The sequence below is a fragment of the Oryzias melastigma genome, linkage group LG6, assembly GCF_002922805.2.
Source record: "Oryzias melastigma strain HK-1 linkage group LG6, ASM292280v2, whole genome shotgun sequence".
Taxonomy (NCBI): domain Eukaryota; kingdom Metazoa; phylum Chordata; class Actinopteri; order Beloniformes; family Adrianichthyidae; genus Oryzias; species Oryzias melastigma.
This window is the reverse complement of record NC_050517.1, coordinates 30,902,932-30,928,045: the sequence shown is the minus strand read 5'-3', so window position 1 is coordinate 30,928,045 and position 25,114 is coordinate 30,902,932. Positions and strand designations below refer to the sequence as shown.

The window sequence follows — 25,114 nt, the reverse complement described above, 5'->3', positions numbered from 1 at the left end:
GCGGGACGCTTCTGCGCAGAAGCGGAAGCGATTTCCGGAGTGACTGATTGATTGTGAAATGCCCGCGTAGCGCGGTAAGGAGCAGAGATGTTTAGAGCAAACGCCGAAGGCCTGAAGATCATATGGATTGATAGGCGCCTCATTCCGGGCTCCGGTAACAGGTGGGGTGCCAAGGTAAGTTCCCCCTGTCAGAATTTTTATCCCCAGTCTCAGGCATCGTTGATTTGTTTGTAACGCTCCTATTTTGTCCCCAAAAGCATAAAAAAAAGGTTAATGATCACGATACACTATTCTGAGGCTTCTGGGAGTTTTTTTTTTAATTATTAGTAATTTTTTAAAATCATATTTGCATTTTCCCCCCACATTCCTATGTGAAAGGACAGCTTCTGTTAAGAAATAAAGAAAAATGACACGTGTTTGACTAATTTACGATAAAACTTGCAATTTATGTAACTTTGTGAGGTAAGCATGTAACAACAGAAATGTACTAAACAAGTGTTTCACTGCTAATTATTGGGGCACAGATTCTGGCAGGCTGGATCAACAGTGGCCTGACAGAATCTGTACCCCCTGTCTAATATGAGGGGAAATATCAAACATGACCGTAAACTCCCAAAAACCCCAGAATAAAGTATATCACTTACATCCACTTTCTTTTTACCCTTTTGAGGGAAAAATACGAGTGTTACCAAACAAATCAATGAGCCCAGAGACGGGATACAAATTCTGGCAGGGGCAACTTACCTTGACACAACACCGGAAACAACCAGCCATATTTGAAGGGTCTACCTTAGCTAGGGCTACTACAGCCAAAACCAGCTGTAGTCAACGGAGCCAATGAGAGGTTGTTTGTTCACCCTCGGGTGCCACAACCGGGGCTCTCATGAGGAGTTACCTTTCAAGAGTAATTTTTAAAAATATTTTAGTTATTAGAGCATTTATACGTCTGTAATAGTGAACAAAGTTACGTGGCTAACAAAGACATGCTAACGGCAGAAACGGTTGCTCCTGTCGCTGCATTTTTGGTATGCGGAAGCAAATCGGTTGCACCGCTCACCCTGCATGCGCGAACCACACGTCACTTCCGCTCTTCACCCGCTATACCATAGAGTCATTTCCAAACAGTAAAACTCCATGATCACAAGAATTTATGTTTTTCTCAACAACCGAGAGCTTCTCCTGACTGGATTACAGTGAGAATTAAAGCCACGAGTTACCGTTAATAACTTGTTTGGATTACCGGATAAAAAAGTGTCTTGAAGTGGCGCTGTGTCCTCTTAGCTTAGGGAGTAAACTGCCGTCATGTAAAACAGCAGAAGAAGAAAACATTTGTAGTCCGTTTGTAGTCACTACAAGATCGTAAGGTCCTGATCCTTAACGTGTCTTTTTCCTTTGTTTTTTTTAACAGTAAGTGCATGTTTTCACTATGATAAACATTTTAAGTGCTATATTAACATCCTTCGAGGTTATTATGGTTGTTACCATCCGAAGACCGGAAAATGCTTTAGCGGAAGTGACATTTGGTTTGCGCATGCAGGAGAGCAGTGCAACCGATTTGCGACACTTCCTTCGTATTATCTTTTGCTTTAGCACTTCAAGCTAGCTCGATGGTTTGAACAGGAAGGGGCTGACAGACGATGTCATCCCGCCTGTCTTCAGCTTTCCATCAAATCAAACTTTATTTGTATAACACTCTTCCAAATCCAATTTCACTCAAATACAAAAATAATCAAATTCTAAAGACGAATGTGTAGAACCCAACACATGCGCACGTCAACATAGGCACACACAATAGCAAAGGAAGAAAAAAAATACTAAAATAGGAAATCTGGCTTTGTACTGGTGAGTAAACAATATTTTAGGGACCTGTCCACATCAGTGATCCCCTCAATCAAGTTTACAGGATACATTCCACAGGACCCCCCTGATCGAAGCAAAAATCAGACCCTGTTCTCTGAGTAGGTCAATTATACGGGGTAATATTTTTGTGTTCACAAACTTGTTTTGCTTTCAAAAATATTTTGCATTTCCAAACTTTTTTGTTTTTAAGAAATATCTTTGTGCTTGCAAACTTTCCTGCATTCAAAAAATATTTTTGCGTTTTCATACTTTTTTCCGCTTTCAAGAAATAAGAAAAAAAAATTGCAAAGGCAAAAATTTTTTTTGAAAACAAAAAAAAAATTTGAATGCAAAGATTATTTTTTTATGCAAATGATGCATTTTTAGTCTTGATACTCTATATTTTGTTTGCAATTCAGAAGATTTTGATTGTAAAACTGACTTTTGCTTGCAATATGGTGGCTGGCACAAACATCACTCCATACAATCACTTATTTAAAAATAAACAAAAAAACTGAGATCATTAAATAATAAAACATCAATCAGTAAAAGTAAAAAAATATTTATCAGTGCACTAAAATAGCATAAAACAATTAAAATATCAAATGACTTTCTAAATTTTAACTAAAAGGCAGATTAAAAAGGTTGGTTTTTAGCTGTCCTTTAAAAACGTTAACAGTCCATGCGGTCCAGGGGCCCGTTCCAAGAAGCAGGTTTTGTTGGAAATTCAGTAAAACTCTGAGTTTTCGGTTCCAGAAAGAGAGATAACTCAAACCCGGGAAAGTGGGCGAAACCAAGCCCGTTCCAAGAAGCAGGTTAAGCTGAACTCAGAATCAATCACTATGGTAACTGAGTCTGTGAACGAAACCTGGTCGGTAGCAGGTTTTCTTCAGGAAACTTAGAGTTCTCTGAGGTCTCCGCCCCTTTTTAAAGTGAAAGATGTTCAAATATGAGTTCCTCATTAACATTTAGAGAATATTCACATTAGAGTCGTCACGTTTCCACCACGCAGAAACCAGAATGACATGTTCATTCATAGAGGATCATGTAGAGAGGAGGCTGATTAATCCAGAGGAAATGTTATTTACGTCGGTAGAGGATTTGGAGGACACGAGTCGACTGACTGCAGTTTCCCAATTCATTTTTATTTCAGCGATATTATAAATAGTGAGTTTTTCCAGGGACTCGCTATTAAAAAATACAGTTTTCTTTTCCTTATTTTAAACCCTTAACAATAGAAATTATGGAATGTCAAACACCGGCAAACCATGTGAACTCATCTACCGTCCAGCACTTGCGTCAAACATTAGCTCGGTCGTCAGCAACAACGCTACTTCCCTCTGGGGAGTTTGCGAGTTCGATTCCCGGCTACGGAAGTTGTTTTTCGCTTAACAAAAAGAATTCGGCGAATATTTTTTAAGTCTTGAGAATTAAAATTAAATAAATACTTTTTTAACATTTACCAGGCAGCTACAGTTTCTTTTTAGCGTGCAGTGTATCCGTGTGTGTAGGTGGTGGGGGGTGGGGGGTTACCAAAACCGGTTATTCATGCGATTACGGAGATTACTGGTTAACTTAGTAACAGATCAAAAAACATTCCTTAACAAGTGACCAAATAACCTTCCTGACATTAATTATTCATTATTTAAAATGATTCAAATAACTGCAGATATTTTCTCTCTGTTCTACCGCTGCAGCTGTGTTGCTTTTCTTGCAGAAAATGCGCTCCTATAGTCGCATATGCTTGAAGGAACTTATCAATTTCCGCCGCCGGAAGTACTAAACTCAGGTGTTTGTTCCCGTTGCCATGGTGAATCATGCTGTCTTTGCTCCATTGATCAGGGCTTTTTATGGTCGCGACGCTCACACCTGGTTCTGGTTCTGACAACTTCAAGTTGATTGAATCAAACATTTTCAGCTGTTCTGGAACCGAAAACCCTGAGTTTGAGAATTTAGAGTCCAGTGACTCTAAGTTCAGGTTCGAACTCTAAATTTGTTGAACCTGCTTCTTGAAACGGGCCCCTGATGCTCTCAGGGAGGCTGTTCCACAGGAGAGGTCCATGGGAACCTCTCCATCACATCTCCAAATGGTTAGTGTTTTTATCTGTTTTAATCTTAAACTCTTTTATATACGTCATCAATCACAAGGAAAATGTCACAAGAACATGTTAAAACACTTAAAATGTGATTTTTCATTGGAATGGGTCTTTAAAAGTACATTTTATCCAAAAGATTAACTTAGTAATTGAGAGTAAAAGTTTTTAATTACTTACTGTCTCTGTGTATTATAATAGATTGTGAAATAAGACACAATTCAAGTAATCTTTAAGTAACTAAAATTGACTTGGTGCTTTGAGGCATTCTGATCATCACACTAATGAAAGGTTTTCCTTTAAAGGTTTCTGTCAGTCATCGGTTTTGTGGTTAGCGTGGACACATTGTTTGCAGTGATTCCTGAACAAGTTCAGCCTCATGTCTGCACACCGCTTCAACCAGGAACACTTGGAGCTTTTCTTCAGCTCTGTCAGAGCATCAGGTAGAAGCAAACACTTCAAGTGGAATCGTTTTGGTCAAATTCTGCCGTTGTGTCCCTCACAAAGAAAGTTTTTACATCAAGGCGTAGGCGTTTCTCCTGGCTTTCAGACGAAACAACTCTGAACATCCTGAGCTAGTAGTTTTCTTACAGCGGCCCCAAATATCAGTAAAAGCTGACCAGTTCTCCCATTAGACCCAATGCTTTTTTAGCAGATATAATTTTATGAGGATGTTTGCTTTTAAATCACAAGTACTTCTGTATACCTGGGCACAAAAATATGAAAATGGCACTGGATGTTGTCCACAATCTCTGGATTCTGACGCTGTTTTTACTTTTACTCTGAGGAAAACGGTTTAAAAGATTTTCAAGTTTTTAAGCTATTTTCCATTAGAAGAGAAGACACATACACAGATCTCCAGATGTTCAAAAGCAGTCCACGGGGGTTTATGTCCTGTAAAGGGGAAATGCAAATATATGGGTTATTTTAAACTCACTTGGGATTCATCTAATTTTTTAAAATGCTAATATTATATTTCTTTTGTCTGTTCAGATATCTGATTTGAATGCAACTTTATTCATATCACAAAGTATAAATTCATTTGTTATGGCAGCACAAAAAGGCAAAAAGTTGTAATAAAAACCCAAAACATCTACTTACTGGGGTTTTTAAGCTTTTTGGGGGTTTCAACTGTTATATTTGGAGTTTAATAATTCAGCTACATGCTAGCTGTTTTGGCTAATTTAGGTATGAGATGTGTTTGAGATGACTTGCGGCTGCCGGCGGGGAAAGGCGCCTCAGGTAAAGGTGAACAGTGAGACTGTATGAGAACAGGAAGTATGGGGTGTCCTTCATGTTGAATTCATTTTAAAAAGCCTCTCCTCCGTAGTATGATCTTTAGTTTTATGTATTTTATTTTAATTTTAAACATCTGTCCGTGGACAATAGATGAAAAATGGTTGCTGGGTTAATTCAATGTGTGCTGTCCCAGAGAAATAAATGCAATTTAGAATAAAGTTAACGTTGAAAGGACAAATAACACACATAGCCACAGATGATTTGAAATAGATTGATTTTACATCAGTGATTTGCTGATACTTGTGTGTCTTAGCTTATAACACTCATAAAGGGGAAAGAAAAGCTTCAGCTGAGCCTCTTGCCGTGTCAAAAACCTGGCTATTACTGCATATGGAGGCTTTTGATGACTGTCCTTCACCTGTTAGCCTAACCAATCAGGGGTCGCCACATCAACTCAGGTTTCACAGATGGACGAATATAGAAAGAAAAACTGATACAATTGATGGCTGTAGAAAAGAAGGGAGACTGAGAGATTTAAAGATGTGCAGCAGTGCTACTGAAAAGGTATTGATGAGGTTTTGAATAATGGTTTGGATTTATGAAATTTACCATGTAGAGTTCTGTTTTTAATGGAGTGGTGCGCTGAATGAGAACGTGACTGAGTGCTGTTTGCAAGAGCACGCACACTCCGTGATAATGAGATGGGAATAGATGAACACATTATATTATCAGCCTTTTTCTAAGCCTGCTCGCTGTTTTTTTCCTCCTAATGTAGTTTTGTTCTGTTTGCTTATCTGTTTTTCATTCTTTAACTGGGGTTTAGCGTGAGTCAGAAGAGCAACGCGGCGCCTGCTGAGACTCTGCTCCTCATTGTGTGCCTTTAAGCACAGACTGCAGAGCGGGGAGTTGGTTATGATGATGTGTACATTATGCATCCAGGAGTCACTGCGGTGGTAAATACAGGCGTATCACCGAGAGCGATGCCATTTGTGGCATCCGTGTCAAACAGCGTAAATATAGAACTCTGGTGAGACTCAGAATCCATCAGGAGTCTAACTTGTTAGAGTAAAACACGGCCTCTCATTACCTTACACTTTTTAACAGCTGTCCTTCAGATATTAATACCGCATAAAGCTTTGCCCAGTGTTTGTTTTCATATTAGCAGCAATGGCTTTTATTCTAATCGCTCCGTTTTGTGTGAAACGTAGCGCTTACAAGCCTGCAATTAAAAGATTAGAAATGCAGCACAATCACTATGGTTGCCTCCTCTTAATTGCACAATTAAACCTAATAATGACATGGTGCATCTAAATAGTTTATCAGCACACTGCTGGAGAAATGAAATAGAGGAAAGAATGATAAGAGCGATAGCCTTATCTAAAAACTTTGCCTGACTGGATAAATACAAAAGGTTTCCCAGGCAAAGTTCAATAATTAGATCATTTAAGCTAGCGGCTAATCAGATGCAGAAAGAACCAGATTACAAAAGCTTCCTTTCAGAATGTGAAGAGAAGGAGCCGAGTGAACCTGCAGCTCCCGTCTTTGACTGAAGGGCACTTTAATAAGCAGCTGAACGTAGGAATTATTCAAGCTGCTTCAGAGGAAGGACTTGTTTGTGCGGCAAGAAAAACCCGTTAAATATTTGTCCAAACACAAAACTGGAGTTGTTTGATTATAGTAACATTTCTCCGTGTTGGTTAGTTCCAAACAGGAGGAAAGCATGAGCAGCATGTCTGGACACAAACACTTTGATAAAGAGAGTGTGAAGGATGGGGGTGTTCAAGCTGTGGAGGGATCGCGCTTTTTACCTCTGTGGGAAAGTCAGAGCCTTATTGTTGAAACTCTGGGTTGAAAGGAGGAATGCAGTTTTTATGGCGGTGAGACAACGGACCAGCTCTTTCCTTTACCCCCTGGTGTGTGCAGGTTTTATAAATGAGCCTTTGTTTGTGGAATAAAAGCAACAAAAAGAAACTTCTGAGCATTCCCCATTTAAAACATGACTCACAGTAACTTGTGGATATAGTTAGAAACTCAGAGGATGTCAAATGCACAGACTATTGGGATGGGGAGGCAATTGAGTTAGGGGGATTGACACCCCTCGTTTGGTGTTTTCCAGATAATAATCCCTTTGTGTCCGGTGTGGCCAAAACCAAAAAATTCTAAAAGAAAAACATTTTCAATTCTATTTTATTGATATAGCCCAATTACACAACACAGTTGTCTAAACGGGCTGTCCAGAAACATAAAGTCACTCACAAAATAGAAGCAAAAGCTGATTACTAAACTGAACTAAACTGGACCTCCCTGCCCTTAGACCAGGGGTGTCCAAAGTCGGTCCTCGAGGGCCGGTGTCCTACATGTTTTCCGACCAACCTGCCGTTGAAACTCCTTGTTGGCTAAGCACACCTGATCCAGGTAATCAGCAGCAGATAAGGCGGGGTTTCTGGAAAACCAGCAGGAGGCCGGTCCTCGAGGACTGACTTGAAACCCCTGCCGTTAGAGCCTCCTCCTCGGTGAGGAAACACTCCTAAAAAAGCAAAACCAAATTCTGGGGGGAAAAGAAGAACCCTCGGGGATGTTCACATGTAGGTGGAACCCTCTCACAGGACGGACGGGTGCTGATACGAATGGTTCAGGACATGCAGGTGGTCTACACCAAACATTAGGTGTTCTGTGATCTCATAGAGTGAAATCATTCATGCAGTTTTTACTACTAGCATGCTGGTAGTGACGGGTAATGGTGAACACATGCAACACGAGAGGGTGAGTAAGTGCTGCTAGTGCTATTAGCTCTACTGTTAGAAACGAGGAATTTAGACAATTAGAGTGTAGTTTGTGTGGACATCCTACGGGCCCATAGGAATCACGTGCACACCCTATGGATGCCTGTTTTATGTGTGATCTATTAGTCAGTACTCTCACCTTCTTAACAACTAGAGTGTGGTTTATGTGCACCGGTCAGACAACATTGTCCGTATGTCATTAGTGCATGCACTTCACTTTTACCTCAACAAAATGTTGCGTTACCACACACACAACAATGGTACATTCCATGGAAAGCCGCCCCTTGAGGTGGCCGTATGAGCCTCAAGGAAAACGCAAGACACACCCGTGCTGCTCTTGATGCTACGTTTACACCGAACGCGGTTTGTGCGGCAGAGGCGGCCAGTTTCAATGTTAACTCAGTGTTATGTTCTGAGGTCCTGCGGCGTGATTTGAGCTGCAGCGCATCTACCAATCAGGGACTCAGCTCTGGTCATGTGACAATTTCAGTGACTCGATCAGTGGGGAGACTACACATCCAATCATGTGAGTGTTTTTGTCCTGAACTTCGATTTTCTCAACCCGCTGGGGTCACATAGGTGCCGGAGACTGTCCCAGCTACTGTTGGGTGAAGATACACCTTGAACAGGTCACCAGCCTGTTACACCCACGCTCTGTCTGAAGGTGGTGTGCTGGAGACGGGGGAAACAAACTCTGGCAAGGGAAATATACATTGGCACAACACCTGTGAGCCAGCCGCATGGGGGAACAGTGGAGCTCGCTCGCTTGGTGCGGCGGCAGACTCAGAACCGCTGCAGGATAGAAAGGTCTCTTGAATTTTGTGATATTTTTTCTATCTTCATAGAGCATCAAACTGGGTCATAGAGACACAGAAACACAGCAGAAGCAGCTGAGATAAAAACCCAGCTCTGGGAGCGGGAGTGAAGCTCCTGTTACAGAGAGAATTTCTGAATGATCTCATGAACCCAGACATGGAGACATGATTACAAAGTTTTTGTAGAACTCTTTATAATAAATAAACCGGTTTTGTCAACATTATCCATGTTTTCCATACGTTGGAAGTGAGATTTATACCGAGGCCACTCTATGTAGCGATCAGGCTAAAAACATTAGCTGGTTTGGGAACACATTTTTGCAAAGGCAGCGAGCAGCAAATGTGCCATGATGAAGGACAACGTGAATTAGACGCGTGAATCGCCTTCGGTGTGAACTCGGCATAAAAAGAGGCCACTTGAGTCAATTTAAACTTAACAGATCAATAATCAGTTAATAAAAATATTAATAGATTTAGCACATAAAGCTTAAGTTTGCTAGCTTGATGCTAACGTTTAATGGAATTTCTCTTAGGATGGCAAATGCTAACGCTCGGTCGACCTAAATATACATTACTGACTAAATGAACATCTTTATACAAATTTTCCAAACTCAATTAAGGGAATATTTTTTAGATTAACCATTTCTGGTCTATCTACAGGTTTTTTTTGCTCATTCTTTCTTCTTCTGGAATAAGGTGTATTGCCCTCCAGAACAATGTTTACAATGTTAATGATCTGAACATTTTAGTTAGAACTTCTCCTTTAGAGAATCCATGTAACTCTGGATGATATTAACAATCTCATTATTTCACTGATACATTTACAGTATGTGAACTGGATCAGATTAATATAAATATATTCAAAACATATAGTAGATTATTAATGTGTTTCTAAATACTGTAAATGTGTCTAAGTGTAAACTCGAAATAGAATAGAATTGAAAGAATAGAAAAAAATGAGAATTGAATTGATCCAGGCTCAGTGTGCATGTGACTTCTGCTTTTTCAATGAAAATCTTTTTTAATTGTCTTCTGGTTTTTCTGTCTTTTCTTACTGGCTTAATCTCAAATATACAAAAAAAAACCAGACAATCTTCAAATGTAATAGAAACATTATGTTGTGCACCGAGAAAACAGGTGAAGAGAAAATCATTACTGCTCAATACGACTCGAAGCGTTTACCTTAACAACTTAACAACCCTAACAACCAGCAACCCACTCTTCCCTCAAAAACTGAAGCTGTGTAACCCTCTCATTTTGAGGACATAACAATACTGAACGGAGACGTACGCTATGAGTTCTGCCTTCCACAGCTCGCTGTTAGGCCTTTCTGTCTGCCGCTTACTGGCACTGTTTTGGCTTTTGATCTCCCTCAAGATGGAAAGAATGAGCAAAGCAGGATCTCTCCACGGTGCTGAACTATTTCCAGCTGAACAGATGCCCTCGGGCCACAGCAAAAAAAAAAAAAAAGGTTCGCATCAACTGTATGAAACTGAGCCATCCATGATGCAACACTGTAGCTTGGACAAGCAGAACTGGCGCTGGTTCAAGTTCTTTACTGGTATTTTGTAGGTTTTGTTTTTCTTCACTTTATACTTTATATTTGTCTTTGTTTTTTTTTAAATTGGTGATTCTTTGGGGGAAAAATGAAATGAATATCGTAGGAGTCAAACTGTTTTGTTCTCAGGTGGCAGTTTTAGCCAAATGTGTAAAAACACGGCGTATCCTGTTCATTAACGTCAAAGTAAATGTCTCCTTCAAAGTGGCGTGACATATTGGGAGAGCCCTGGTGAGACGTCCACGATTGGCTGGATCCAATTACAGGCAACAGACAGCCGACATCCGGCAGCACTATAGGAGCGTTTATTAACTCACGCAAAAGAAATACTGCAAAGCTACAGTAAAAAGATAAAAAAGGGAACGTATGTAAAGGCAGAAGTGTAACAACCCAAAGAACAGAAGAAACCAGATGTGCAACAACAAAACAAAAACATCTTTCTCTCTTTCAAACCAAAAAAAGGTAAACAATTTTCATGAAAAACTTGAAGCAATTTTATAAATCAAAGTGTGATTTGCAAAACAAGCTAGTACGTGGGTGCACAGATTAAAACACATAAAATAATCCTGGGAATTCGGCTCAGTTTTCGTTTCATTAAATCACAGCCGAATCATGTTTTTTAAGCTCTAAAGATATGAAGAAGACAAAAAGGATTTTACTTGTGGTCCCATTTGGTTTCACTTCAACTTATTTTGCTTTCAGAAGAAAATGTATGGAGTGATATTTGTGCCCCCATATTGCAAACAAAAGTCACAGTTTTGAGATAAAAAAAATCTAAATTGCAAACAAAATATAAAATGTTGGGAATAAAAAGTTCATCATTTGGAAATGAAAATATTTAATATTTGTTTTCAAAAAATATTTTTGCGTTTACAAACTTTTTTTCTTTCTCATTATCTTATTTCTAAGTAAAAAAAAAGGAAAATGCAAAAATATTTTTTGAAAGCCAAAAAAAAATATGCAATTAAAAAAATATTTTATAAAGCAAAACAAAGTTTGCAATAAAAATTTTTTTCTTAAACTGTGGGGTGATATTTGTGCCACTATATTGGAAACACAAGTCACAGTTTTAAGATAAAAAATGTCTAAATTGCAAACGGAATATAAAATGTTAAGAATGAAAATTAAAAATTTGAAAAGAACAATATTTAATATTTTCTTTCAAAAAATATTTTGCGTTTGCAAACTTGATTTCTTTTTATCTAATTCCTTAAAAGAAAAATAAGTTTGGAGACAAAAAACATTTTCTTGAAAACTGTGTGGTGGCATTTGTGCCACCAGATTGCAAGCAAAAGCCACTGTTTTAAGATCAAAAAGTTCTAGATTGTGTTTGGAAACAAAATTTAAAATATTCAGAATAAAAACCAATAATATGCAAATAAAATATTTAATATTTGCTTTTAAAACTTTTTGTTTTCAAAAATGATTTTTGCATTTGCAAACCTTTTGTTTGTTTGTTTTCAAGAAAAAATGTTTGATTGCTAGTTTTTTATTTTCAAATATAGTTTTTTCATTTTCAAATTAATGCTTTTTTCCCCAAAAATATGTCTTCGTTTAAAGTTTTCTTTGGTGTCAAGAATTTTTTTTTTTGCAAACTTTTATTTTGGGTTTAAAAAACATTTTTGTGATTCCAAACTTTGTTGCTTTCAAGAAATAAGAAAAAAAGAAGGAAAAAAGTTTGCAAACACAGAAATATTTTTTGAAATAAAATATTTAATATTTTCATTTGCAACCTATATATTTTTACTTTTAAAATGTAACTTTTTTTTTTTTTGCAATTTCTAACATTTTGATCTAAAAACTGTGACTTTTGCTTGCGAAATGGTGGCACAAATTTCACGCCATAAAAATGTAAGGCTCTGTGAAGTGAAGAGATTCATGATTTAATTTGAGCTGAAACATCAACTGATTTTTAGTCAAAAACAGGAAGTGGATCTATGGATACGGGATGCCTGCACAAACTCTTGTTTTGCATCTGATCTGATTCACATTCATGAAGGGAATCCAGGTGCATTTCACACCCAATTAAGAGGCTCCAGCCTTGGAGTCCAAGCTTGTTCTCATTCATGTATGCGTGCATGCACACACTTTTATGTGCGGCTAAAAATGTGCAGCTAAGTATTTGAGACAGGACCGACTGCTGCCAGGAATTTCTAAGCACAGTATTAAGTTCTAAAAGCATTAAGTCAACATGATCTGTGCCGTCAACCGTCTTTCTTCTCGCTTTAATTTCAATCAAAGACACACTGCTGCAATGCACACTTCATTTTACAATCAGGCATTTTGCATAAATACTCTCATTTTCTTAAAAGAGGAGCCAAAGCAGAGAGGCATCCGTGCGTATTGTTTTTGACAACTGAAAACGAAATGCTGACATTTGAAGTAAACATGGAAAACAAATATACCTCCATCAGAAGAACTGAGTGATACACAAACTCCAAAGGAAAATGTGTTTTAGGTAAATAAAGTACAAACTGAATGTAATCACTCATGGCTGATTTGCTTTATGCATGCTGCTCAGGCTGGATTAATCAAAAGCTGATTGAACTCTCAGCTCTGTTTGAGACTTCCTAACAGTTTGTTTTCATCTCTTTTAAGATCTATTAGGGAAAAAAGGAGTCTGAGCTCCTATTGAGGTTTCTTCCTTTTAGAAGGCGAGGGAATATTAAAAGCAGCTCAGCTTTCTGCCCGTCGGGAATCCCAGAAGCAGGATGATTGGATAAATATTCTCTCCGCATCGCTATCCCTGAATGGCCTGGTCTACCTTTGCTCTTAGCACTTTGCTCACTTACCAATCGCCATGCAGAGCGCCTCTAATGGATGCATGGACTCAGTCAGCAGAAGAAGATAGAGAGGCTCGTGTGGCTCAGGACACAATATGAAAGGTTAATTACTGGCATATGTTGCATCCCGCTGCCACGAATGAACATGAAGGCAGAAGAATTCCCAGGACAAGATCCAGCCCTCTTTTTCCGTCTGCTTCCTATTGAGCCACCTTCTGCATTGTTCCGATGGACATTCATTTATGTACTGCACTCTTCACTGGGAGTTTCAATTCATGTTTCCGCTATTTTCTATGATCACCATAACGATTTTTCTGAATGTACAGGATGGCTCCCGTCATTGTGTGGAAGATGAAGGATGAGCTGGTAGCCTTTAGATCCGGTACATGGGATTGTTGGAGAGGTTTTTATGAAAAGGACACAGACAGGCCAGGAAAACAGTCTGATACAAGGTGGTGTCTCCATGGGTTCATGGTGAGAGTGACTCTGTTAACAGAGGAGGATGAGAAAAGCAGATGGAGGTCTTTATAGCAAACATGGCAGCATGTTCAGTTGGTGCTTCGTATAGTATACAGTAGTAATCCACTTTATCTACCCAAACAACACATTCTCGTTCCCAAAATGACACATACTCATAGTTAACCCTAGAGCTCTGTCGCCAGCAAAACTAACATGATTTTAAAAATGTTGCATTTTTCCGAGTGAAGTCTGGCATGTCCCAGGAATGGGTGGACCAAAGGTCGAGTCTCCAGTATCATGATTTTTTAACGATTTTTTTTGTTCTCAAATTCCTAATTTTTAAGCATGTTTTAGGACCGGGTCCTCGAGAGCTATACCACCCTGCCTGTTTTCCAGACCTCCAAGCCCTGCCAGCTGCTGATTAACTCAGTCAGATGTCTTTACATTCTGATTGAATGAACACACCTGGTCCAGGTAATCAGCAGCAAGCAGTGCGAGGAGATCTGGAAAACAGGTATATGGTAGCCCTCCAGGACCAAGACTGGGCCTCCCTGTTTTAGGATCTTTCTATGTTTTTTATCTTCCCTTTTGTTACATATACCATAGTTTAATAAAATGAGACAACTCTAATTTATCATGTGTTGACATATTTTAATGTATTTTTTCTGAAAAATACTTTTTATTGAGTATATTATATTGGGTAAAAATTACCCGACAAAAGTGATAGTGTAACTTTTTACAGTGAAAGCGTTACTTTTTGACATTTTGGGTGTCATCAATTCATCTTTTGGCGTGCTGGCTGCTCCGATTAAATCTGGACTCCCCAAGCTCCGAGCCACAAACTGGTACCGGTCCGATACAGCATGCAGCCCTTAGCCTTATCTTGGTACCGACATGCACGAAACCACGCGGTATTGGGCAATACCAGAACTTTCTGCTACAGGATGTGGTACCGCTTTGTGGACTGGATTAGGGTTCTGGTACTGGCCGTGTCCAAACTTAAAGAGCCATTCGAGTCAATTTCTCTCCAACCAGAACCCAGTTGGAGCCACAAAGTCTTCAGTCATCCTTTAGAAAAATAAGATTCTGATTTATATATATGTTTTTGATACTGACATGATATATTTAAATAAACGAATATTAAGTAATAATTTTTAACATAAATAAAACAAACATGAAGATAAAATAGTGTTTCAAAAAATATGAAATAGTTTATAACTTTTGGCAGAGATTTACATGACTCCCTTTCAAAATAAGACATCCTAGGATCGTGCCAATGCAGCAAATGCAGTAGAAAGTGTAAAGTCATGATTACAAAAAAATGTTTTACAGTTTCTGCAGCCTTTCAGCCTCAAATTCATAGATATAACCAACAAAAACTAAAACGGAGCTAATGAATGAAATAGAAAATCTACTTTACAATCCAGAAAATTACAGCTTTGACTCTGGCTGTGTTTACTGACAACAAATTGATTTTTTTTGTGATAAATGAAGCAGAAAATGAAGTCCAAATGTCAGTATGACATTAATAAACTACAAAGGATTGATGGAGAATTACGTATCCTCGTTGAATTTACCATCAGCTTTAGCCCGGGTGTTGACATTCTTTGGACTATCGCAACTCTTCAACCATTTATGGAATCAACGCAATTCCAACGGATTCTGAAGTGGAGAAAAGCAGCTTTGTGCTGATGTGCAACATTTTACAGAAGTGAAGCGTTGAAATTACGTTACTTGCGCAAAAGGTCAAACGGCATGTGTTATTTTGCTGTTTCGGGTAAAATATTTGGTGCTAATGACTCGCTCCAATGAAAACTGTGATTTTGGTGTTTTTAACATGTTCTTGAGGCATTTTTCTAACGATGGAGGTTATTTGTAAGGAAGATTAAGTTTAGATTTTCATTTCTAAGTATTTCTATATCAACTCTTGGTGAATCAGGAGCAGACGAAAAAAACGCAGTTTTCGACAGAATACAAGCTCCATGCTCCTCTCCATTCTGACGTATCCACTTGCACACAAATAGATCCACAGACTTCTTTATTTTCCTCGTCCGAGCTGGATTCTGGCTCAAAACTCTAAGCCTGGATAGCTCTGATATTGGTCGTCTGTTTTATTGAAATGTTGGGATTGGGATTGTGAGGGCCTGTAAGCTAGTGGTAGAGAGAGACAGGCTTACTCTGTGCCAACCATTGACTGTACAAGAGAACTGGACTGAGCTAGTGTGATGTCACCATTGGAAAATAACTTCCTTCCAGTTCCAGCAAAATTAAGTCAATTTAGTCGCCATTTTTCTGCAACACGGCCTTCACCAGGCATTGACAGTAAGCAGTGATTGGTCTAAGTCTACATTTCCATGGCAACCACTCTCTCCATTCAGGAGTGACAAAGTTTGAAGGCCACACCCCTTTTCGTGAAAGCGGGTCCAGGAGAATCTGTCTTTTAAACTCTTCAAATGTTCGACAGAATACCGCCTACTGTACTTTCATTAAGGCATCTGATTGGCCATGTATTACTAAATAACTTGTCGTACAGCAAAGATATCTAGAGAAAGAAATTAGGATTTTCAAGAACATGTTTAAAGAAAAGGTAGCGGAGCAAGAACGGTTGTGCTGATGAAAAGAATGACTGAGCAATAACTGTTTGTTTCTCTAGAAAAGTCTATAGGATTTCAGCTTTTTGGGACCATCACTCAGTCCAGTTCTTTGTTTGAGTCGACCTTGTTCAGAGAGCTAGCATCTCCCATGCTGGTGGAATCTAGGGAGTTGTGTTCATAAGTCTTCATGAGCACAGCCTTGTGGAGGTCCACTGTTGTGTCTCTGGTGTCTTTGGACAGCTCTTTGGTCTTGGTCTTGTATGGGGTGGACAGGTTGGTGTTCTTATGCAGCTAACCACCTCAAATAGGTGCTTCTAATTAGGTATAAGGAAAGTGGAGGTGGACTCTTTAAAAACAGGTCTTTGTGGGTCAGACTTCTAGCTGATATACTGGAGTTCAAATACTTATTTGCAGCAGTGGCATACAAATACATAATTTCAACAATCGTACAATATGATTTCCAGATTTTTTTAGATTGTCTCTCACAGTGGACATACTACTAAGAGGAAAATCTCAGACCTAATTGTGAAAACTTGCAAAATCAAATACTTCTTTGCCTCCCTGTAGGTTTCCTAGAGCGTTCCGTTAATCTGCATTGCAGCTTTTTTTCTTATTGCAGCTTTTAAAGGCAGAGGGAAGCAAATAACCAATAGCTCTGCTTTCACAATTCCATGAATGCTCGCCTCCAGAAATGGACCTCAGCTATAAGCTGTGGCTTCATCTCCTTAATCCGATATTCAGAATGTCCTGAAAACACGAGAACTTGAGGAAGAAAGTCACTGCAGAAACATTTCCTCTACTGTTGCTGATTCCTAAAACACAGTCGGTCATTTTTATCATCATCTAAAGCTTGAGGTTATAAAAAGAATGATCATTAGCTTGACAATGACTTCTACAGACTATTAAGACAAGAAAAATGTTCCACATCTACTGTCCTTTTGAGAAGTTAAAGGCTGTGATAATACTCACTTTTTACAATAATTATATGTACTAATTCAACTAATCTTACACTGAAACTGTCATATTCTGATAGATTATTGTAGCTCATCTCTTAACAGATTAGTGATGATGTATGTGTCTGCGGTTCAAGCAATCTGACCTGATAACACACAAAGAAAGTCAAGCAACAACAAATAGAAACCTTTGATCTTTTTTTAATAACTCTGCTTACATTTTTTTCTACAGTAAATTTGTGTTGAGATTTTGAATAGATTCTCTTTATTTTTGAGTATAACTTCTCCTCAATGAGCCACTCCATTGCAAGAATGTGGAGGTCCATCCTTAAAATATGAGGGGCTTGAACCCAGCACCACTCAGACTGATGATGAAGCCACCAGGATGACTCGTAAAACGTCTCAAGAGAGAAGACTTTCAGTCCAGATGCTCCCAGATGCTCTCACCCCCATCTGTAGTTCCATCCGGATGAAGCCCATCTATTCAAACATGTAGTTGTAGCGAATTCTTCTTAACCAGTCATATTGCTTGTCCGTCCTGGGATCCCTCCTTCATGGACTTCTTTGAGGTTTCTCTTCTTTTTCTTGGGAAGGAGGGTCTAAGGTCAGGGATGTCCAGGGTCTCCTGCAGACTACGATCAGCTCGACAAACTTGTATCTTTGACTGCTAGCGGCATGACTCTGAAGTGCTGTTGCAAGTTTTCTCTCCAACAACTTTAGGAATCTATGGGCAAGAGAAAGAAATGAGAAAATGTTGTCATCTCTCCTATAAAAGAGTATAAAGGAACTTAACTGCCTCAAAACATCGATAATACTAGGCCATAAACAAAAGATGTATAATTTGCAGATTTCACTCATTGTGGTCTATTTTAGAACATAACTCCCAGGATTGACCTCCGACCACTGTGATTGATGAGGTTTTTGGTAGCCTCAACATGTTCTTTGAATCCTGGCCCTCCTGACTCTTTAGGTGACGGTAGCATCCAGGGTTGGGTTCATAACGTGGGTGCAGAATCTGAAATGACCTTGTTTTTCCTCTCTGTAAATGACACACCCGTGTGGCTGTCCTGCACCCTGTGAAGAGGAGATGTTGGAAAAGCCACTTAATAGAGTGGGTGGCATGTAGAAGTGCTTCCCTGTGAACACGGTGACATTTGCACATAGTAGGTTCAAACGCTCGAGCTAAGAAGCTACAGAAGGATAGATTAAAATAAAAAAACTTAGTTCATCCAAGTGTTTCTGGACTTGGAACCAACCTGCATCAGCATACAATCAATGTACAACAATCTCACACAGTACAATCCACATTCCACGCACATTTGTTGAACAACAATCCTGTTCTTGTGTGCTGCAGATACAGCAGCTACACACTGCATTTCAATTCTCTGCAGCTCTGCCTCCTCAGAGCATCTCACTCACTAATGTCATTCTCTCTAATTACTGTTTTCCTCTATTTCTCCGTTTTTATTGATTAGCCATTGTGTTAAATACAATGGTGGAAATTACACATTTTTGAGATGACAATTACCATGAAGTGGCTTGTATTTATTTGTCTTGTTAGAGACTAAGTAACATTACACTTAGCAGCATCAGAGATTCCAATGGTGCACAAATCTCAAACATGTCTTTCCATGGATTTTAATACAAGTTATTCAATATAGAGGCTTTGACTATATACAGATTTAGTCAAATGTCCCCTTGTTTAAAGAAAAGTGTCAGGCATGGAGCTTATAAGTTAACTGGACCCTAGTAAAGTAGCTTGTCTACACTAAACCTGAGCAGTGTTGTTCATTGTTGGACTTTTGTTTTGGTTTCAGTTCATCAACAGACCTGTAGTATTGCTAAATATTTAAATTGTATAATTCTAGAAAATGTTCCAGAAATGTACCTGAGACCATAAAATGTTAGGCAGGTCTTTTTCAAATAAATTAAATATGACACTTCTGTCTGACTCTTTGCTCGAGAGACGAGACAAACTTTGCTGGTAACTGATCACCGCCTTCAATGAAGCTCTGCTACTGTCCAACACCCATCTCTGGCACCGCTTTCCTTTCTTTCTTCTGGGCTGCAACCTGAGACTAACATCTGTTTGGACCTTATTTTAAAATAAACTGTCTAAGCAGCTGGACTGTCCAAATCTAGACCTCTGAGGATGGAGGAATACTCTCTCAGTTGGATAAGTTGATGTCTCAGAGTCTGGACGAAGTTGATCCAGAGATGGACAAACATGGAACACCGTCTGCACTAAAGCAGTTGATTGACTGTGGCTGATGTCCAGATAATGACGGCCTTAAGGCTGGTTTATACTTCCCTTTAGCCCCATCTGCCTTTAGGAGTGGATATGGGCCATCTGCAGGGGAAACATGTACGGGGCACGCAAATGGTCCACAAAAAATATCAAGGTCAGACACCGCTACATGAGCCTGTAGAGCCAAGATGTCGATGCATAGTTTTTCTATGGGTATGCTGCGAGCAACAGGTGGTAGCGAACACTTCTACAACAAGCAAGAGTAAGTAGGAGAGGAGTTGGTGAGATTGTATCTACATCCTTTTAACACCTTTTTTAAACAGCCATCATAAAAAAGTTGATTTTAATCACTTTTTCCCAGTTCAATGAAAATATTGAACATATTATTAATTCAGTAAAACATAATGTTTGTGCATAAATAAGTAAAATTGGATCATTTTATGAATCATCTGAATGTATTTATCAGTCTGGAGAGACCAAACTAAAAGCATTGTTGCTTGGGTTAAAATAGACCCTTTTACAACATCTGCTGGGAGTAAATAACCTCTTTACTTCAGCTCACCTGGTGAGTCCACAAACGCATAAATGCAGTGCACACAGCACCACTGCATCGTGGGGGATTTCTGCTGTCAGCCAGCAAAGAATTTTTGTTTCATTTCTCCTAAAAATGTGTTTGAACTTAGCTGAGCTAATCATGCGGTTTGTATGTTCAACCAAAAAGTAGTAAAATAAATGTGTACAATTTTCCTTGTCAAACAGGCGAGGAAATAGTTGAGCAAACTCACACATGTTCACCATTCTGCATGTTTGCTCGGAGAAATTACAGACTACAGGGGAGTTTGGATCTTTCCTCTGAAAAGTGCTCCTGCTCTCAGAATCCCAATGAGGCCATTACCATCTTTATCCATCCCCTTTTTTTGTTTCCTTTACCTCTCCTTTGCCTTTGTCCTCTGGCACAACATTCTTCTTGATTCTTGGTGTTTTGCTCTTTTTTTCTTCTTCTCAAACCTTAGAGACATTTTTTTATTTATTTAAAAACCCAGATTATCACTTTCCCAACAGCTTCAGTCAAATTCATGAGGGATAGTTTGTGGTGTACAAGCTTTTCTCCCTTTGTACGGCATTGGAGCACAGACTGCTCGGTTTTAGAAGTCAGGTTTTTAATAAAGATCCAAAAAAATGATATATTTCAGACAATAGTGAATCAATACACGTTCTTCGCTATTTGTAGTTTTTTCTCATTTGCTTTTACGATTTCCTCCGACTGCCTGTGTATTTTTTTACTTTCCTGAACCACTTCATCAAACCACCTCCTCTTCCTCTTCTCCTTACCTGGTTTTTATTTTATCTTCCCCCTCCTCTTGCTCCTGCTTTCCCTGCTGTTCACCTCATTGAAATATGACTACTCAGATGAATTTCTGGAACCTTGCTGCAAAGATTATGCTAATCATAGGCAATTATCGAGAGGCAGAACCCACTAATGGACTTTTACCATCGTTTGTCTCTAGCTGATCTCATTGTACTTACACCTCATGACAAGAGGGCCCAGAATGCGGCCGCGGCGAGCTCTCCTGCTAGAAAACTTATAAAAGAGTGATTGAAATGTCTAAATTAAATACATTTTGGTGAAGTATTGCAATAAAAGGAAAAGCAGTGTGATGCTTTAACGTTTTATTCAAGCCAAACTCCTCTATGATTTTCAACACTAAAGATGACAATTATTTTATAATAAGAGAAGCTAAAAAGAATCCAAGAATAAATGTTCTAATGTGGATCATTTGATTTGTCTTCAGTCGTGACTTTTTGCTATTCTGTTTCCTCCTGTCAAGTCACACCAGATTAAAGTTTGTCATTAGACTTTAAGTTAATCTTCCCTACATGGTGTTTCTTAGTGTGTATTCAGACTGGACACATATACGCTTAAAATTAACCAGAGTTAGTCCCCCGATAACGTGACATTTAGCACATGTGCCGCTTCCTCCGCTGGTTAGTCCTGACACACCAGCTGCAGCAGAGTGAGCTGCTGGTTCTGTAGCCGTTACCACGACAACGTATCATACGGCATATCAAATGGTCAACTTCTGGTAAAAGATGAATGAAATGTTAAAACTAACAGGATTAAAGTACTATCAATAGATTTGATTTGTATTCATGACCATATTAAAGGTGGGATCATACCCTTTAAGTTGTCCCGTAGCCCAAATCAACGGACTTCATGGAAGTAGCCATCTGATGATGCCAAGCGAATGATGATTTATGCCTCTGAGTTGTGTGTTAATTTCTGATAATGGACACCTCGCAGGGTGTTATACATAAATGAAACCAGGTCAGTTCACTAATTAACCACAAGTTGTCTTTTCCTTAAGTAATTTGCTTAAATGCAAAACATCATCATACTGGAAAAGACTTACAAAACCTTTATAACCTCTGTGGTTTGATTTAAACTTTACGTTTGTGTTTGCTGTCACCTGATCTTTGAAGCAGTATCCTGTAGCAGCAGTACTGTACCCTGCAGGTGTTATAGTACCAAGAATACACGCAAACAGTACTCAGCCTGATGACTGAAAGTTTGTGGAACTCACAGCTGACAGAACCGAGGACTTGAGATAACGTGACATGTCTGAAACCAGCTGAACACGAGACATTTTCCTGCAGATTCTTGCCAGAGCAAGCTTCTGTCGATGAATAATGTGCACTTTACTAAACATCCAGTATATATGAATCTTGCATGGAAGGTTGAATTACTCAGGCTTGCTTAAGAAAGCGTTTGCTTTGTTTTTTTCATCTGAACTCCCTCAATATTGCAACAAAAACCTCGTGGGGAACATCAGTGGACAGAGAACATGAAAGCTGGAGCCGAACGGCCTCGGGTGAAATTCTGTAAAGGATTCCTAAAAAACACCTTTGATACGTCTATGCAGAAATATTTAATGGCAGATGAATGCATGGATCTACATACTGTAGGGTTTAAAGCACTCCTTGTGAGTTAAGAGCTTGTTATCGTGAGTCACTGCTCGCGGCTCCTGTTGCGTCCTGTGTGGGGGGAAACGAGGACGCGCGTTTCCACAACCGTAACCACCGCTGGCCTGTAGGGAGGGCAGCAGTGAACGGACCAGCAAACATCCAGAGGAAATTTGTTTTCTCATTTTGTTGGAACATCATTATTTTACACGAGATTGCAACCATCCACTCTGCACAACCTGCTGGTTATTTAGTAGAAAATGTGAGGATAAGACTGAAGTTCAACATCCATCCGGCAAGTTTTTCCTTTTGAAAAAGGTTTTTAAACGGAAGAACCATGTGCTTTATGCATGTTTACTCAGAACTGAACCTTCCACAAAATGTTGAGTTAAAACATTAACATGTTTTGTTACTTAAAGATAATGCTCTAAAAATTCATGTATTGCTGTAAGTCAGCTGACAAGAAACACATTCCTGTCACTTATGGAGCCAAGTGGAGACGTTTGGATGCAAATTCATGTTTATGATTTATAAAAATCATTGCTTTGTTTTTCAGTTGAAAGTAGTAGAATAATGAGAATAAAAGTCGTAAATTTACGAGATTAAGTCTTTTATTAACAAAAATGATTTTTAAATTTACAAGATCAAAAGTTGTACCTTTATGAGAGCAAAAGTCGGAAATTTACGAGATTAAAAGTCATAAATTAACTAGAATAAAAGTAATACATTTACGAGATCAAAAGTCGTAACTGTACAAGAATAAAAGTCGTTAATTAACAGAAATATTTTTTTAATTTATAAGAATTAAGGTCGTAAGTTTACGAAATCAGGTCATACATTTTCTAGATCAAAAGTCCTAAATTTACGAGAATAAAAATCGTAAATTTAGAAGGATAAATGTTGTAAATTTACCAGAATAAAAGTTGTAAATAATATAAAAAGCTGTAAATTTAGCTTATTACTTTTAAAGTCATAAATATTCAACGTTAATTTTACAGTTACGACTTTTGTCTGGGAAATTTATGAGATTTAAAGTCGTAATTAAAAAAATCATTCTGTTTGTAAATTGGCCCTTGTACTCCCTCGTATTAAGTAATACAATACCGGGTGAAAAAAACAACAGATTATTCTTTGGAATTATCAATTTTTTGGCTAAATTTGAGCCAAAAGTTGGTTATACAATCTATATTATTTGAATACAAGGAGATAAATTGATGTTGAATTCAGGTTTCTCTAAAAGGACATTTCTGTTGCATTTTTTCGTTTATTTGGTTTTTAATGTGTGCAATGCTCAGAAGGAACCTGACCACAACAACTGTTAGAAGTATAGTATAGTTAGAAAGAGTTAACAGGTTAAAACAGGTCATTCCTGTTCTCTACACGAGTGCCTCTCAAGGCAGTAAAGTACATTTTTCTTTGGGGTTTTCAGAGAGAAAAAGCTTTTTTTTCTGGACAGAATCTTTTCATGCTCCCCCAGGGTTTAAATGATAAGGTTTTCTTTGTTTTGACACGCAGTACTTGTACGTTGTTATTAACTGTTGTTCTTTCAAAGTGGAAATTATGGGAATGTCTCCAAACATAAACTGCTCCCTTGTTTTGGTTTAGCTTTAAATCACACTCAGTAATGGAATGAATTACAGGAGCTCTTGTGTCCTTTTAGTTGTTTTTGTCTAATTATGTCAAGATCATAAACATTAGTGACTTTTCATTTCAAATTACTATGTGATTAAAAACGTCGTTTGGTAATCTCCACATAAAACGCTTTTACAGCAGGGAAGTGGTTTGTGTGTATTTGTGTGTACGGATGCCAGAATGATGTATCTTCAAAGTTTATTTTCTCTAATTTTGCTATTTTTTCTCATGGAAACAATCAGGCAATGACTGTGATGTAAAAAGCCAATTATTTCTCCACATAATGAGTTCAAATCAAACTGTTGTCTCCTTGATTAGTATTTCAAAGGATAACTGCATTGTGCACAACTCTTGCTGCAATATAAATAATTCAAGAGTAAAGTTCTACTTTTTTAAACATGACTTTGGAGCCTCAAAGCCTCAGAGCTTTTAATTATTGTATGACACACAGAATAACATTGCCAAGTCGTGAATGTAAAGCGTGCTCTCATTGGTGGATTGTCCCTCCTGTTGTGTATTGTGACTAAAAAAGATGTGGTTTCATCCAAGGAGGTTCCAAAAAGGATTTGAAACTGCAGAAAAGAAAACAAATACATTATTTTTATAACATTTTGAAGTATTTCAAACTGAATTTTTGGTTTTTGTTTTGCTTGAAATTTCTGAAAAAAAATCCTGAAATAAAGGAATCAATAGTAAGCAACAATAATATTTACAAAGTCATCTAATCTTTTATTATATAATTTAAAACTTATTGCAATATGAATGATTTATTGCTAAATAATTGATAGTCATCTTTAAATTCAAGTTTGCATTTGATCATAGTATCTCAGACACTCCTGGTTCTCCAGACTTACAGTTAGCAGTAAAGTAATTGACCTCTTTGGTAGAGAGGTTTAATATAGGGTGGACTGTACATTCTAGTTTATTTTGTCAGATCTAGTTCTAGTTTCTGGTCATGTTCGGTTCACACTGGGTTAAGGTCCAATCATCCACAGCTGTCTTCATATAAGTTTCTGTTTTTTTCTTTGTCATGTTTGAGGTTTTTCCATTAAATGTTTAATAGTGGTGGGAAAGTGAAGCTTCACGAAGCACCCAGGCTTTCACAATTGTGTCAAACTTGATTGTGATGGGGACATCTGCTGGACAATGAAAGTCAT

General features: G+C 38.3%; 1 protein-coding gene across 6 annotated transcripts in view; it reads left to right on the top strand.

The window, feature by feature from the left end:
- Positions 1 to 25,114, top strand: part of LOC112152246 — a 58,761-nt gene continuing 33,647 nt past the window's right edge. For 3 of the 6 annotated variants that reach the window (XM_024281696.2, XM_024281695.2, XM_024281697.2), the window contains exons 1-3: positions 46 to 174; positions 1,918 to 1,958; positions 4,238 to 4,375. In XM_024281696.2, coding sequence (XP_024137464.1) covers positions 88 to 174; positions 1,918 to 1,958; positions 4,238 to 4,375 — 266 coding nt within the window. In that variant the 5' untranslated portion in view covers positions 46 to 87. Of the gene's footprint in view, positions 175 to 1,917; positions 1,959 to 3,874; positions 3,930 to 4,237; positions 4,376 to 25,114 lie in introns of all 6 variants that reach the window. The other 3 variants (XR_004948112.1, XR_004948113.1, XR_002920264.2) reach the window with 3 other exon arrangements.